Genomic DNA, 17,647 nt, shown 5'->3' with positions numbered 1-17,647 from the left:
AGAATTTCTGTTACTTGGCTGTTAAAAATTGTGAGTATGAAAATTTAACCTATATTGCAAAAGATTGTCAGAATTATATTGCAAAAGTAAGGCAATTTAGACTTGGAGTTGGAGATGCGGAGACACTTGGGAATTATTTCTCACTTATGCAACAGAGAAATTCTATGTTTTACCATTTGATTAATATGGATGAAGAAGGCCATCTACAAAATATATTTTGGGCAGACACAAGGTCGATAGCAACATATGAAGCTTATAGACCATATGAAGCTTTTGGTGATGTTGTATCTCACAACATATTTAACAAATAAATATGATATACCTTTTACTTCTTTTGTTGGAGTAAACTTTCATGGACAAATAATATTATTTGGATGTGGATTATTGTCAAAAGAAGATACGGAAACCTACATTTGGTTGCTTAGAACTTGGTTGGAATGTATGTTGGGGAAGGCTCCAAAACCAATAATTACATATCAATGTATGCCTATTCAAGGTGCAATCAGAACAATGTTTTTAAATTCTCATCACCAACTTTGTCTTTGGCATATTATGAAAAAAATTCCAGAGAAACTAGAAGGGCTATCTCATTACAAAACAATAAAGAAGATTTTAAAACGGTTATTGTTTATGAAATAGTAGATATTCAAGAATTTGAAACCTTTTGGATGAAGATGATAGAAGATTACAACATTGGAAAAAATGAATGGCTAAATTATTTGTACACAAATCATCATCGTTGTGTTCTCGTTTATGTTAAAAGAGTTTTTTGGACTAAAATGTATACCACTCAAAGAAGTGAAAGCATAAATGATTTCTTTGATGGTTATGTTGGTCCAATAACATCCTTGAAGCAATTCATGGACCAATATGATAATGCATTAAAAAGTAAGATTGAGAAGGAGAACAAAGCTAATTTTCTACTTTTAGACTCAAGCTTTCCAATGCTAACTGATTTGCCACTTAGAAAAACAACTATATAGAAGCTTATACAAGTTAAATTTTTAAGCTATTACAAGATGAGTTGAGAGGAATGCTATATTGCAATCTTACATTTACCTGATCAAAAGGGGCAACAAGTATATTTTCAGGTGATAGATATTTTAAAAGGAAAAGATGGTGGAGTTAGACGGTAAGTGGGCTTTAATATTTATCAAAATGAGCTTGAATTTGATATTAGATGCACATGTCGTTTATTTGAGTTTAGAGGAATTATTTGTAGATATATATGCAAAGTTTTTCTTGAGAGGAATGTGAAATAGATACCATCTCAATATATTTTACCCCGTTGGAAAAATGATATTAAACGCCGGCATACTTATGTGAATAATTGTTATGAAGACATATAAACTAATGAGCAAAAAGTGCATTACAACAAATTATGCTCTAACTTTTCTAAGGCTGCTGAAATTGGAGTAGAATCTATTGAAAAATATAACTTCTTAATGAAGTGTGTGGATAAGGCAATCGAGAAACTCATGGATAATGCAATTTTTGGTAGAATTAGTTGAACCAAGTTATACCACCAATGTTGTTGGAAAATAATCATAAGCATCACCAAACAACATCTTCAAGGTTTTTAACTCCTTTAAAAGTGTGTAGTAAAGGCCGACCACTGTTGAAGAGAAAGAAATCAAAAGTTGAAGAAATGATCATTAGAAATTAAAAAAAAGTACTTAGTTTTTTACATAATTCTTCTTAGTGTTTTCATTTTTTTTACTAAATTTAATATTTTCTTTATAAAACTCAAGCAAAAGGAAATGTACAAATGCAAAATGGCCCACAACTTGAACTTTAATTTGTACTCAAGAAAAGTGTGGTAATGTTTGATTATTCTATATTTATATTTGTTTAGTTTTGTATAAGATGTTTTTAATAAATTAGATACAATTTGTCTTATTAGGTGAACTCCAATTGTTTTCAGATGTGTTCAATGTAGATATTTGTAACTTCACTTGCCAAAATGTTGGCATTAATGCTTCATCATAGGTAATTTAAAAATATAGAGTAACTCTATTTTCTAGTGCATGGTGTGACATCCCTTTATAATTGCTTTTTTTTATACAATGTCGCACACATGGTTTTTGTGATTGAATTATATGTAACAGGGTAAACCATCATACTATTCAACACTCATTGATAGTGTTGATATGGTTCCAAATGAAATTGGAATATCTACTTCATTTGATCAAGAATCAAATTTAGCTTTCATGGACCAATGCCAATTCTAATTCAGGTGTTTAAAAATTCCTCTTCTCTAGGCATTGGACATGCACTTCTTTCGCAACATCTAATTTCACCATTTTTTTGATTTTATGCACACATTCACGTGTAGCTGAATTTTTTTTAGCATATATCAAGCTTTGTAATGTTGAAACTAAGCATTTAAACTGAGGATGACATGTTGAGGCCTAGCTTTCTAATAAAGGATTAGATCTTCTAATGATGAAAATTTAATTATAGAGTAAATCAGGATGGTCTTTTGGCAATTAGGAGTAAGGATGTTCTATCTTTTCAATGTGTCCTTTGGACTGGAGATTTGCTGATGTATAAATAACCCTTTTTATTGAAAAATAATTATTATGCAATCATAACTTTTTGCATATTGGATTAACAACATGGTAACATTAGCAGTAGAGTACTCCAATTGAAATAAAACCCATACATAGATTCTTTCAAGGAGATTTTTTAATTGAGAGTAATGTTGGTCCTCTTTATACACAAATTTTGAGGTTGAATCAACAACCTAATCAAAATACAAGAAAAAGTATTGTGGCAATCCTAAGACTTAAATATGAAGAAGTTGCTGAGAGAAAGCTCAAACTTGAATCCACCCAAGTTTAATCCTTCACCTGAAAACATATAATACCATGCCCATTAAACTCAAACTAACTAGTTGTGCTTTTATAATAAGAATACATAGCAATGATAAAAATGAGACAAAGGATACATAACAAGTATCATTAAACTTCAAAAGCATAGTTGAACAAGAATGTAGACAATAAATTGGTAAGTAAACTCTCAACAAAACTTGAACAAAGAATAATAATCCACCAAATAAATAAATAAGTAACAAACAAGCACTTTAGGCTTTGCTTGGATGAAAGTGTAAGAAAGTTTTATAAAGTAAGGTAAAATATGGTAATGGAAGGTAAAAGAAAGTTTTAAACCCTTCCTTGCTTGGGGCAAGGTAAGATAAATGGAGGTTTTGAAACCTTGTTGTGTTTGATTTGAATGTGTTTGATTTGAAGGTAATTGGAGATAAGGTTATATTAGTAATATTACTAAATTACCCTTAGGATAAAAGACAAAATTATAACTTCATTTACTAAATTACATGAAACTTAAATGATTCTCTCCATTGTTTAAATAAATCTCTCCCTTGATTATTATAAGAATTAATTTTGTAGAATGAAATTAATTAATTAACATCATTACTAGATTAATTAATATTATTATATAGTTTGACAATATTAACAACCAACTAATAAATGCTTGATATTTTTTAAAATAAATAAAATAAAATAATTTATGATAAAGTAACACTGGGATTTTTTTATAGTATGAGGGGTAGTTTGGTGCACAAAAAATATAAGCTCCCCCAAAACCTCTCCAACCCACCACTTTGGAGGGTTGAGAAATGGGGGTTAAATGGGGACATCCATCTAATCCCCTAAACCCTTACCTTCCTCAAAAACCCTCCTCCCAAATATGGGTTTTTAAAAACCCTTACCTTATCTTACCTAGGAATTTATTTGAGCCGAGCTGTTCGTGAGCGGCTCGGTGTTCGGCTCGATAAAGGGCTCGTTCGTGTTCAGATCATATTGTAAACGAGCCAAGCTTGAACATTATTTTCAAGCTCAATTAATAAACGAGCAAGCTTGAGCAGCTGAAAGCTTGGCTCGTTTTAGCTCGTGAACACAGCTCATAAACAAGCTCGTTTATAAGCTCGGTTGTGAGCTCCTTTATATATATATGTATATGTGTATTAAGGTGTATATGTTATTATGTCTTTGTTGTCAATTTGAGTCACACATATAGGGCTCTAAACTACTATTCAAAGGCTCAGCTCGTTAAAAGCTCGGGGTCAGCTAGTTCATTAAGTTAAATGAGTTTGTAAGATAAACAAGCCAAGCTTGAACAACACCAAGTTCGGCTCATTAAATCTTGTGAACAACTCATTTATTGTATAATTAAAAGCTCGTTTATAGTATCATTTACAATTTTATTTGTAACAATCATTAATATAATCATTTATAGTGTCATGAACAAGCTTATTTACCGGATCGTTAATAATATTACAAAAGAAAAATATTTATAGATAGTTACATCACAATGTTTATTTTGTTATTATTGTAATTATTTGTTAACTTATTTAATGAATATTTTAACAAGCTTGAACTCAAACCTTAATGATTCCATAAACAAGCTTAAATTATTCTTTTACTATAATGATCCTCAAACTTAAATCCAGTTGAGTCACACTTGAGTTGAGTCACACTTGATAATGATACATTAAATAAGGTTTAAATGATAATTTACTAAATAAAAAAATAGAGTATAAAAAAATAGTCAAGCCTTAATCAAACTAACGAGCCAAGTCTAAGCTTCGAATTTTCTTAACAAGTTGAGCTCGAGTATGAAGCTCGAAATAAGCTCGATTAGAGCTCGAGCTCGGTTAAAATAGTAACGAGCCAAGCTTGAACATGAAAAATAAAGGCAAAGCTCGGCTCGTTTACAGCCCTGAATTTCTTACCTCCAACCAAGCAGTGAACCAATTACTAAAAACTCATATCACTACGAATATTATACGGCCTGCATTACTCATCTTGCAAATTAAAACTCTCAATCTAACCTAATATACAAAATTCATCCTGTGAAGGTTAATATTATACAAATCACAATCAAATCCTAGCATTCATTATAATTCAATGGAACTAAGGATGAATCTAACAAGAAAAATAAATAAATACCTTGAAAATTGAGAGGCGATTTCAAAGTAAGATCTCACTGTTGATCTCGATGGAAGTTGAGGAGACGGAGAGAAAACCAAGGGTGAGGGAGAGGGAGAGGATTCTGACGAGATTTCTTCCTTCGAAGTATTTGTCAGGCTACTTGTTTAAAGTCATTAATCTAGGCGAAGCTTTTCTTGTGATCGATCTTGCGGAATATCGCTTTTCTTTTCTTTTTAATTTATTAAAGAAAAAAATTAGTCAAAAGAGGAGATATTGCTTGGAGTTCAGAGAGGAGATAGCGCTGGGCTTGATGTGTGGCTTCAGAGATGCTTCGTAGAGGATATATCGCTGGAGAGATGAGGAGTGGCTTCAGAGATGCTTTATAGCAGAGAGACTTCAAGAAGAAGAAGAAGAAGAAGGCGTTTGAGAGGATTGCTTTCGTCCGAGAAGGGGAGAGATTTGAGAAATTTTCTTTTCTTTTCTTTTTTTAATCAAGTTCATCCCAGAGGAGAGAAAACGGATGACATGTATGCCACACAGGCAACCACGTCATTCTGTCTGTGATTTCGGCCTAGAAAGTCGACATGTATAGCATTTCTCATGAACTCTCGAGTGCTATGGTATGTTTTGTTTTTCAGGTGTTAACCAATGTGACCATATGTTTGAGGGATAGGGTACATTGTCTCAGTATGATATTTTGTGTTTGTTTTCAATTGTAATTAATTGTTTGAAGTTATTTATTTTAATAAAATTCTTGTTTGATTTTGACTTATATTAAAAAGTACTTGAAAGAAAACTTAAGCCACCATAGCAATGATTGAGCAGTAAAGCATTTGATTCCCATGACGAGAGGTCGAGGGTTTGACTCTCTTTTAATGCATGCTTGAGGCATAAATAAGGTGTGTGAGGTGATTTGTTCACATTAAAAAATAAATAAAAAAATCTCAAAGTTATATTGAATATATTATCCCATTGCTTTATAAATATAAACATTATGACTATTGATATTTTTTAAAAGCCCGTTGGTGTTCAATTATCATCATTATAGTATTTGAGTCATTAGCCACATGTTGATGTGAGTTTTCTTGTGTGAAGTTATTTGTGCTAGACCAAAAATATGAGCATTTTGGTATACGACTCAGCAATCAAGATTAGTTTCTTTTTTTCAATATGTACTTAAACATATAAATATAATAAAGAATATATGTGATATTAAGACAACATTGTATGAGCATTGAAGACCAAAAATCATGTTTTTTGTTTTTCTTCTTCCAACTTCAAAGAAGCCATTGAAGTACTTACGTAAGAATTTATTTAGAACAAATAACTTAGAGTTTAATGTATTTAGGATAAAAGAAGCAAGGAACACACACCCACACCAACTTTTCTTTGGAAGTCAAAATTCGGATCGTTAAATATAAGGTTGGTTTTAATGAGGATTTGATTTAACTAAATTTGCTTATTTGTTGAGAATGCATTAACATGTATTCCTGACAAAATGAAACATAATGTAGCAGCAGACATTTTGAAACTTGTCACACATATTAACATGTTATGGGAGCAGTGAACCCAGTTGATTGTATATCTTAGCTGTCTGCTTTTATGCTCCAGGGCCCTTTTATTTTTTTATTTTTATTTTATTTTATATAAAAAAAAATGACAAACACATGCTTTTTTTATAACTCGTGAACGTGGATTACGACATCACTTATGAGTTAATTTTTCTAATGTGAATTCGAACCATTATCACTCTGCATTTTTTTAAGTGTTTTCTAATTATTTGAACCAAGTAGTTTTGACCTTTTATTTATATAACCTCTTACAATAAAATAAATATATAAAGTAAAATAAATTCCAGACCTGTTTCTACCAAATCACTGGAATGTATACATTGAGAAGTGGGGAAAAATACATAAATAAACAACTTTATAATAAATGTCATATGATGCTTGCATTCAAACGCTTATGTACAAGTGTAGGGAGCACATTCGGTTTGCTGAGATGCAGCCAGATGTATTCAAATGCTTGTGTTGCATTTTAGCATATGGGCACGAAATTCATGCAGCTATGTAATGCTTGTGTTGCATTTTAGCATATGGGCACGAAATTCATGCAGCTATGTCAAAAAAAAAATCACCTAAAAGCACATGAAACTCTATGCTCAAATTTATATAACTTCATATACACACACAGACACATCCTGCAATAACAAATAATTGCTAGTACACCTATGTAAAAACCATATTTATTTATATACCTTCAAACATAAAAGTTGTTTGCTTATATACTCAAAGTATAAAATCAATATATTTTTTTAGAACTTCACTCTCTAATAAAAGATTTCAAGTTGACTTTTGAGTAAAGAATCATACAAGAAAAATTACAATGGCTCACAGGCTTGTATAAGCAAATATGATTGGTACAGTGGGTATAAAAGCAATTACGGACTTTTGAAGGGTTACATCCTTACAAAAAAGCCATAGAAGAACACCAAACAACAACTGCTAACAAACCAAACAGGACCTAGATTAATAAGAACAAGAAACTTAACAGGAAGCAATCAAGGTTTTCTATCCTCTCTTAAGTTTTAGCATTATTGATACAATAAACTCAATAAACACATAGTAGTAGATATAATGTGATAGGTCTCCTAGAATTGGTCTTTCATTCCTAATAATGTCACACACAAAAGATATCTGCTGGTTCTTCACTGTGTTTCCCTGGATACTTATAATCTCAGTCATGCCTGCATATATTTAAAATGAGAGTAAGTTTGTGAATGACGATAAGAAGGGGAAAAAAAGATATCATTGCGTAGATATTCAAGGGAGTCAGATCTTTAAACTTGGAGGAGACAAAAGGGGATAAGAAGTTTGTACCCTAATCAAGGAACGAAGCTCCCTCCTTGCGAAAGATGGCAATGCAAATGCAGCTCTGTGTATCTGTCGCAAAGCAATAGCAATTATCCATAGATGAAACAATGCATTGCGTATTATATATAAAATAAGGCAGCCAAACCACTTTAAACTAAAACTTAAGAATTTGAAGAAGAGATGTAGATGAAATTATATTAAAGAATCATTGAAGTAGTTCCTTGATGATTGTCACATTAATATCCATTGGATATAAACTAATCAAAAACTTGTTTGATGATGGTAACAACAGCAAATTTCATTGTGCCCCATATACAAAACATTTTTTTAATGCGCCCCATATAAAAAATGGTTTCAGAAGAAATTGTGATTTTGAAATTGACATCCTCATCTATCTCAAAAACCAGAAAAGAAATCATGTTCATGATAGTTGATACTTGATACTGGAAAAGTATGCTTCAAGGTATCAACTGATTTTAGTCCAGTGGTCAGATACCACAGGTTTGGATAGGATAAAAAGGACAATCTTGGTTAGGTTTTCCTGCACCTTTCCTGAACAATTATTGCATCTAATGCCAAGGTCTACCCCCCATTTCCCTCACAATATTTACAGTTAAGCATCTTAAACAACACACCATATACTCTTGCATCATCACTGGCTAAGCAATGACATTGGGCAAACTGCATGTTTAGTTTAGGTTCAGCATCCACAGTATTCCAGAGTAAATCCAACCCATGCATAGATCTAAGAACTTATGCAGAATGTCAAAATATTCATTGAGGACATCAAATCATTATTTTCCTAAAACCCCACTAAAACCATATCCAGATGCATAACTCCTTTTTCGAGTTTGGAATTATTTCAAAGGCAGATAGACTATCTTTTTCTTGCATTAACTTTTGTTAAATCTATTTTTACATGTATATATATACTTAAATTGAGTAAAGTTGCAACTTTATCCTTAATGATTTTATTGCCAGTGTAAAATTACCACCAGATACCAATTTAATAGGATATAATAGTAGTAAAAAACAAAGGTAAATTGAAACAATAAGTATGAGTTATGGCTGTTAATTGCAAACAAGAGCCATAAAGTTCATTTCATTTCTTTAATTGATACAGCACGCTTTTGCAAAATATACCTGCAAAAGAATTGAGCAATACTTCATGAAAAATAACAGGCTTAAGAGACGGCATCTGATTAAGGTACTATTTAAATTGATACTGAAACTATATATAGTACCTCTGAATTATAGAACCTGAGTTCCCTCCTGGAGTTGAGAGCGCCTTTTTGTTTCTCGATCGGGTTTATTGGGCTCAAGAAATTGATAGGCGGTCCATCAGTTGAGCATAATATAAATCCAATCACGCCACTGCCAAGTTAGTGAGAAGTCACCCTTTAACAAAGCAGACTTATGATATGCATGATATGGATTACATTACCATAGATTAACAATTATTTAACATATTTCGTTGGGAATATAACATGAAAGGTGGATTAAGCACTAGCTTATTTCTAACTAAAAACAATCAAAAAGCAATCAGTAAACATAGAAGTTAGTCAAGCATGCCCACTGCATCATTAAATCCTCACTAAAGTAATGTTTACCTAAGATGCGTAAGTGTTTACTCAAGCATCAAAAGATATATTCACCTAGGATAGGTAGGAACACTTGTCCAGGCATAATGGACAGAGCCCTTAAATGTTTGATGACAGACCGAGAGCATATCCTGAATAAGATGGGTATGAAGCCATAAGCTCTCTGCTTGATTGCAAAGAACACCACCAGGCCTTAATGCCTTTGCTATTGTCTCAAAAAACGGTTTTTCAATTAGCTGTTGAGCTGGACCTGCAATAAATCAAATGATAAGAGCGCCCACAAGAACAGGACCAACCAACAGAGAAATTCAAATATTTTGGTCTAATAAGATTTCAAACAAACAGCCAGAGGGCTGTCTAGAACCTTCATGAGAAAGAAAAATTAAGCAGGAAGAAAATGAAGAGTGTTACCCAATGAATTCTAAATTAGAAGCACAGTGAGAACCAACTCAATCATTTAAGAGAATGTTAGAAAGTTCATTCTGCCTGGTCAGCAGTTCTCACCAGATAAAACTCAACTACTAAACGGCCCACATCAAAATGTTCTTTTCTGGGAAACTCATACCAACTTCCAACTTATATGAAGACTATGAAGTCCCAACCATAACCATAATGTCATTTTATATTTTTTATGAGTAAAACCTTAATAATTTTATCCAGAAATGCAATTTGTTAAATTCTAAGTAAAATGATTAGCTGATACCATAGTAGGTCCACAATTTTTATTTTCAATAATTTGGTACTAATATTAATTAAAAATTCAATCTTCCTCATACTGCTATAATTGAAATGAGGAGGCCACAAAACTATAAATCTGAAATTATTATGTACATGAACAACATTTAGATTAACTAACACGGTCATCTAATTCTTAATTTAGTGAGACATTTCTCTGGTTGGCATTCTATCAGTTTTTATCTTGGATTATTATTATGGCCATGTTAGAGATGCATACTTGCACATATTTCCTAGAGAGCTGCTAAATTCCATGTATGCCAGGCTAAGGTGATGATATGTTCAAGATTTCAAAGAGCACTTTGGGGCATTTATCATATGGAAACCCCATGATCTAGCATATTGGGGCCAAAGCTACACAAGAACATGTCAACAGCATAAACCATTGCAATTAGTGAGCATCCCAGTTAACCAATTAAGCATTCAACTCATAGATCCAAAATAAAACTGTTTTATAATAAAAAATGCTTCCATACATGATCACATTTCCCATCAAAAGAGTCTCAATAACTCCAGTTTATAGATCCTAAAATAGCAAAGTTTTAATAAAAATATTTAAAACCTATAAGATTGTAGCATACCTATTGGGTCAGAGGAATCAACAATAATGGCATCATACATCCCTTCTGGAGCATTTCTTAGAAACTGTACAGCTGCATGGAAACTGATGTTAAAACAGACGAAAGAATAAACACAAGAACATCAGGTGCAACCATAAAAAAACAAAGACTCTTCTAAGTCTTCTGCAACCTTGTGTTTTATAGAGATCTTTTCAACCGAAATGAATAATTGATTACATTAGCTGAAAATCTATCATGAACAATGAATAGAAGATTGGAAATGCTCTATTGTACAACATACCATCACCAACATGAAGTCGAACTCGAGGATCATCAAAACCGACAGATAAATCAGGAAAGAATTTTTTGCAAACCTAAAGAGAGTGGACACACGTAATAGTGAAATCACATTAATTAAGCACACTCTTCTATTCTTTACGCAATAAAGTTTAAAAAATCTTACATCTATAACTAAATCATCTATTTCACAGATATCTATTATCTCCACGGAACTGTGACGGGAAATCTCCCGAAGAACTCCACCATCACCACCTCCTACGACCAAAACCTACAACATGAAGATAAATGAGTGAACTAAAGTACGACTTGATAATGCGACCGAATTGCTAGAATACTTGCATCAAGTTCAAAGTATCAGCTATAGAAAATTTTGAAATGAGGTACTATCAAAGCACCAACCAACAAAGGAGACTTAAAACACATAGAATACAATGCAGTACAGTATAACTTCCTCTAATTCTTTGCTAGGATAACAAGCAGAGATTGGGTATAGAAGGACATAATGCCGTTTTATGCCACGATAAATCCTTTTTCATATCAGCAAAAATAAAGTTAATGTGCAAATGCAACACAAGCAAAGCACGTGACAGCAAAAAAGAGAGTTGAAACATATAGGATATAACCTAAAATCTGGTACAATTTTCGCATCTTTACTAGGATAACAAGCAGAGCCTGGCAGTGGGGTGTAAAAGGATGCATTGCCATTTTATGCCAAATTAACACAATATTCATGTCAGCAAAAATAAAAAAAGCAAAATATTAGCATATTTGGGATGCACGCATGGGCCCTAGATTCTAGACCATATATAAATTAAGGAATATAGATATATGTTATATACTGAAAAACTGATGCATCAAGTAGGATAGTCACTACAAAGACAATATGCTAGCAAAAGTTCTTCCTTTAAGAGGGATGCATTGCGCAAGTTTTTCTATAGAGTTATCAGTTAATCATTTGCCATAATACTTGACCTCCAAATGGTGCCATTATGGAGAACATAAATGAAATCAATAATACACCACATCCTAGATCTTATCTATGCCCAGAAAAGGCTTTTCAGAGGATTGATGTTTCTTGAGGCACTGCAGAAACAGAAAATAAAATAGTGCAAATTGTAGGATCAACATGACAGAGGGACAACATAGATAGAGTCATGGCAAATTGTGGGTTGTTCAGACTTTGTTTTAACAGATATCATAATCAACCTTATCAGTGAAGCGCTGAAATTAAATGCTGAAGCTCTAATAACACAACAATCCTAGACAAACCGCTAACAGTAGATAGGTTTTTGTATTTCTAGTGATTTGCAGTAAATTACAATATAAATTACTAAAGGATATGCAAGTTTGTAACTAATTTTCTCCAGATGCAAATGTATGAGAGTTGGACAAATCCCACACAGTATGGCAGAGAAAAGCATAAAAATAAATGAAAAGTCCTAAATGGATTTTTGATGGAAACCTAGGGATCATTTGGAGATTTTGTTACATGCAAAGCATGCAAGAGTAAAATAACAAAAAGCAAGATATCACGGTCAATTAAAAGTGCAAAATTTTCATGGCACTTGATTGAGGAACGCACAACTATATAATATGTGAAATCTGCAAAAAGAAATATAATTGGCCAGTAATCAATAAAAAAAAAAATGTTACATCTAAAATATATGCATTACAGTTTTGGGTGATGGAATTGAACAGAGAGGAAGGTGAGCCATCATTTCTTGGTAGGCACATTCATCTTTTTCAGTCAGTTGTACAATGCCATCAAGAGCAAGCACTTTTCCATATGTCAAAGACTGCAGGAGAGTGCAATAAATAATAAATAATAACCTAATTATAAAAGCTACAAAAGAGTAAAGCTAACTATGCATACAAGCAAGTCTGGAAGCTCAAATGTTTGCATTAAATAATAATATTAACCTCAAAGACCAAGATCTCTTGGTAGTCTGACTTTCCTTGATATAAAATCTTTTCAACCTTCAATGAATGGGCCTCTCCTGCAAAGAAATTATGCATTTAAAGAAATGGCAAAGTATAACCAAAAAAAGAAAAAAGAAAAAAGTACAGGGAGATCATTGACCATCTATGAGCCATGAAGTGATTATAGTAAAACAGGCAACAGAGCTAATTATAAGATCTCAAGAAGGGGTACCTGGCCACATAGGGTTGTTGTAATACAACAACTTGCCCATTTTATCTGCAAATATAGAGAAGTCACTAAAAAGAAAAAGAACGCCCAAGATATTAAGATGGCTACAATATAATGAAGTAAGAGCTATGATAAAATCATTAGCTAATAACCAGAATATAAACGAGACTCTGAAAACCACCCCGAAACCACTGTAGCATGACACTTGGCTTCAGACTCTGGCATTGCTGCTATTGCTTTCTTGCAGCATAGGGGGATGGATTTGGGGGAGCCATTCTCCCCCTCCCCATTCAACTCCAAAATCTTCTCGAGGTCGAAGCCTCTTCCTGCGCCATTTCCCCCCATGAATCCTGTTTAGCTTTGTAGTTTCCAGTCTCTATTCCATTCAAGAAAAAACATCAATCAGTATTACCAAACAAAACCCACATATAACTATAGACAAAGATCCCAATTAAAAAAAAAAGTCATATTACACTATGCTGTTAAAATTTCTAACTTAACACTTCCCACACTTTCCAATACCATCAAAAATCAAATAAAAAAAAACACCTAAATACATGATAGACAGGCAAAGTTGAACATTCACCTACCTCACAGTTACTAAGTAATAAAAAACACAAAGATTAAATATAAAAATACGTGGCCAAATCAACCATCTCCCAAACTTAATTAAAATTATAAACTTCTAAATGAGACACTCTATGGAGGAGGAAAGCGAATTATCAAACTCGGAGATATAATCTTCTACTTTGCAGTAACTAAGTAATCAAAATCACATAAGAAAAATATCCAAACAAAACAAAAATAATAAATATAAATCAGCCAAAACTGAGATATATTCCTCTAGCTCCAAGTAACCAAGCAAATCAAAATCACACAATAAAATTCAAAAACAAAACAACAATAACAATGAAAAATCAGCAAAAACAACCAAAGACTCATCCAAAAACTAGAGACACTCTGCGAAGATCAGAGACAATTAATCATCATATCCAAAATACACTCACTAACTAAGTGCTCAAATTAACACAATAAAATTCTAAAAAGCCCTCATTCAAACTCTAAAACTAAAGCTAGAACTAAAAATCAAGAAATCAGAGCCAATTATCAAAACCCAAAGCACATTATTCTACCTTTCAGTAACCAACTAATCAAAATCACATAAAAGAAATTCCACAAAAACCCTAAAAACTAAAAAGGAAAAAAATCAGTAAAAACAACTAAAATCTCACTTAAAACTCCAAACCCAAAACCAAGACTAAACCCCAAGAAACAAGACACAGCACGAAGATCAGCACAAGAAAATCACACCCAAAATCATCCGATACTAAACTAGGGTTTCCAACCGGCTCTCTTTACCCAAGTTCCAAGAAGCTAAAGAAAAGATCAAAGTAGCGAAATCAGAAGCGCTCACCTGGCTTTAATGGAGGACGAGGGGCTGGACGATGCCGGCTTCTCGGAGAAGTTCAGGATCGATGCGGAGATGCTTCGCTTTCGATATTCGAAATTATGGATTCGATTTAGTGTTTTTCTCTCTCTTTGTTGTGCTCGTGGAGTTCGTGGGAAGGAGAAGCGGTGGTATTTTATACTTGAGTTAGGTACGAGGAGTCGGAGCTAAGATGACCGACTTGCCCATGGAGCGTTTTGGAGAGGTATAGGGAATAAAGGGTAATCTTGGCCGCTAGAAGTGCCTCGTGATCAGCATTTTCTTCAATTGTCAAAATACTCGCACCTGAACTTTTTATTTATTTTATATTATTGTTATTATTATTTTTTAAAGTGTCTCACGGCTCTTGCACCATCCGTCTCGGAACCGTTTCACAAGTTTTAAGAAAAATTATTATTATTTTTATTTTATAAATCTCAATCTTTTTTATTGCTCTCGCGGTTTTTCTTCTCTTACTTCTGGTCCACCATATACATTTAAATTTTAAATTAAAACACTAAAGGAGTGATGAAAACTATCATTGAGGATTTCTTCTAAATTTAACATTTGGAATCAAGAATGAATTACCATATGAGTGTGTTCTACTCAATGAAGATAAAAAAGTTTTTGAAAACATAATGAATCTTTCAGCTAGCACTTCGCACTTTTTAAATCTCATTAATTTTTAATAACATTTTCTTTTGAGATAATATATGAGATGAGTAGATATTTCTTTTTCCTAAATTTTGCATCCAAAAATACGTCATTTGAATTATTTTATTTCACATGTTGTCCTTAAAATGGAAATTGTTGCAACACATTTGGTGGTGAGAGTTGTGTGCAGTAAGTGATATATTATGATGTACAATTAGACTTATATTTTATAATCTTAGATACTAATATGTTTATTGTGTGGCTTAAGGTTATAAATATGGTTTTGAGGTAACACTTTTGAAAAAAATTAATTGTATCTTCATTTAGTTTAATTAAAGGCAACTCTTGTTTTGAAATTTTATGCAAATTAATATGAAGTTTTAGTCTAAAATAATTTATATGCCCTTAATAGTAATTTCATGCTCTAGAAGTCCTTTCAAGTGAATATGCCCCAATACATATAAAAAAATTACAAATGCTTCACTTACTTTTAGATGCACTTAATATATTTGGTATCCAAAGATGGATGTATAAATCAAACACTTAAAAGTTAAAAAAAAAACACTTAAAAAATATAAATTGAGCATATTTTACACAAAGGAATAAAAAACCCATTCCTAAAACACTAGGAAACGTGAGCTTCTAAGAAAAACTGTTATTCCATTCGAAGGAACTATATATATATATATATATGGAAAAACATCATCTAGATAAGTCCCTAGATTTCAAATCTAGGGATGTTTTAAATCTAAACCGTTGGATCATCATCTGATGGTTGATTGTTTACATAAACACTCACTACAAGAAATACAGGAAAAGACAACGGAAATATTGCTACGAATTCGTTCAGTTGCTATTTTTATACATTGGCGACGGAATTAGCGTCGGACTACCAACGGAATTGTATAATATAGCAACGGAATGTTGATTAATAACAACGGAAAATATAGCAACGGATTTATTCCGTTGCTATCCTTTGTGAGAGCTTACGTGCCTTAATTTTCCCGCGAAGTTTTGTTGCTAACAAATTACTACGGATCCGTTCCGTCGGTATTGGCAAACATTGGCGACGGATTCAGTTTTGAATTACCGACGGAATAAAACATCATAAATCAACTTATTTTTATTACATTAGCGACAGAAATGTAAAATATAACAACGGAATTTAGATGAATAGCAACCGAACATAGCAAAGGAATAAGTCCATTGCTATTCCAAAAATTTTTAAAAAAATAAATAAAATATTATTTATTAATATTTGAGATTTATAATTTTTTTATTTATACATTTTCACTTTATAAAAAAATATTTGATTTTTCCAATTTTATAAATTAATTTATATATATAAATTAAAAATATTAAAAAAACAAACTTAAGTCTTAAATTAAATATTATTTGAAACCCAAACTTAAAAAAATAAAAATATTATTTATTAATATTTATAATTTATATATTCTAATTAAATCAATTTGATTTTTTATTAGGTCACATGACCCACTAACTAATTCTTTATTCTTAATTTTTTTAACTAATTAATAGCCCACTTAATTAAATAATTGATTAAATTTTTGAAGTTTGGTGTCTCCCAAGAAAACAAATTTAAAAGAGACATGCATCCAATTGTAATGAAAGGCACTAATGAACCTGTTTGCCTCCCTTGTTTATTGCATGCATGGCTCTTTATCCTGGACCATAGCACTACCAAGGAAGCAACACCATGTGCATCTCATATGCCCAACTCTCAATCATGGATCCGGATCCAATCTAAGTTTATTATTATTATTATTATTATTGTTGTTGTTGTAATAAAAAAATTAAAATAATTCATAATGCATTCAAAAATATATAATTGAACCTTTTAATGTGTACATATATAATCAAAAAAGTTTGTAGCTTACCACCTTTTAAAAATAAAAAAATTAAATTATTAAAAATGCAATATATTTTGTTCCTAATTAGAATATAGAAAACATGGAATCTTAACCACAATTTGTTATTTAAAAACCTTTAAACCTTTAATTTTTGAGTTGGTTTATATTTAATTTTTTTATTTATTATAAATCTAATTTAATTCGATCTATTTAATCGAGTCTAACTCATATACCATAACATAATCATCATACCACAAATATTTATACACACAATGCGAATTTAATTCTAAACAGATTTTATCTTAAAAACTTCATTATTAAAAAATATATTAATAATTTATGTAATTATTTTGTTAATAAAAAACATACTATATATTTTAATTATTAACTAATAATTATATCCACCCTAGAAGCTTCATTAACTACAATTAAAGCAATCAGGAAACACTATATGCACATTATTATATAATAAAGATACAAAAGAATAAATAAATAAATAAAAGCTTAAAAGCTTGGATTTATT

General features: G+C 31.7%; 1 protein-coding gene across 2 annotated transcripts; it reads right to left on the bottom strand.

The window, feature by feature from the left end:
* Positions 1–7,324: 7,324 nt before the first annotated feature.
* On the bottom strand, positions 7,325–14,745 carry LOC120257178 (spermine synthase). 2 transcript variants are annotated; one of them, XM_039264756.1, is made up of 12 exons: positions 14,588–14,745; positions 13,326–13,549; positions 13,177–13,221; positions 12,945–13,021; positions 12,698–12,820; positions 11,188–11,292; positions 11,026–11,098; positions 10,746–10,817; positions 9,484–9,679; positions 9,073–9,202; positions 7,835–7,897; positions 7,325–7,701 (listed from the first exon to the last, which is right to left on the bottom strand). In XM_039264756.1, exons 2-12 carry the CDS (start codon positions 13,516–13,518, stop codon positions 7,696–7,698), a joined length of 1,083 nt encoding a protein of 360 aa, XP_039120690.1. In that variant the 5' UTR covers positions 13,519–13,549; positions 14,588–14,745; the 3' UTR covers positions 7,325–7,695. The 2 variants fall into 2 exon arrangements, with proteins under 2 accessions (XP_039120690.1, XP_039120691.1); XM_039264757.1 differs by lacking the exon at positions 14,588–14,745 and adding an exon at positions 14,485–14,566.
* Between the last annotated feature and the right edge of the window lie 2,902 nt (positions 14,746–17,647).

Source organism: Dioscorea cayenensis, unplaced genomic scaffold, assembly GCF_009730915.1.
Source record: "Dioscorea cayenensis subsp. rotundata cultivar TDr96_F1 unplaced genomic scaffold, TDr96_F1_v2_PseudoChromosome.rev07_lg8_w22 25.fasta BLBR01001922.1, whole genome shotgun sequence".
Classification (NCBI taxonomy): Eukaryota; Viridiplantae; Streptophyta; class Magnoliopsida; order Dioscoreales; family Dioscoreaceae; genus Dioscorea; species Dioscorea cayenensis.
Note: the sequence above shows the minus strand (reverse complement) of the source record. Positions and strands in the feature narration are given on the sequence as shown.

Excerpts from the sequence above, each read along its gene's own strand:
- LOC120257178 (XM_039264756.1), bottom strand. The coding sequence starts at position 13,518 with ATGGGGGGAAATGGCGCAGGAAGAGGCTTCGACCTCGAGAAGATTTTG. Across the intron at positions 13,222-13,325 it reads AGAGTCTCGTTTATATTCTG|ATAAAATGGGCAAGTTGTTG; the intron begins GTTATTAGCTAA and ends CTATATTTGCAG. Across the intron at positions 9,680-10,745 it reads TGATTCCTCTGACCCAATAG|GTCCAGCTCAACAGCTAATT; the intron begins GTATGCTACAAT and ends GATTTATTGCAG.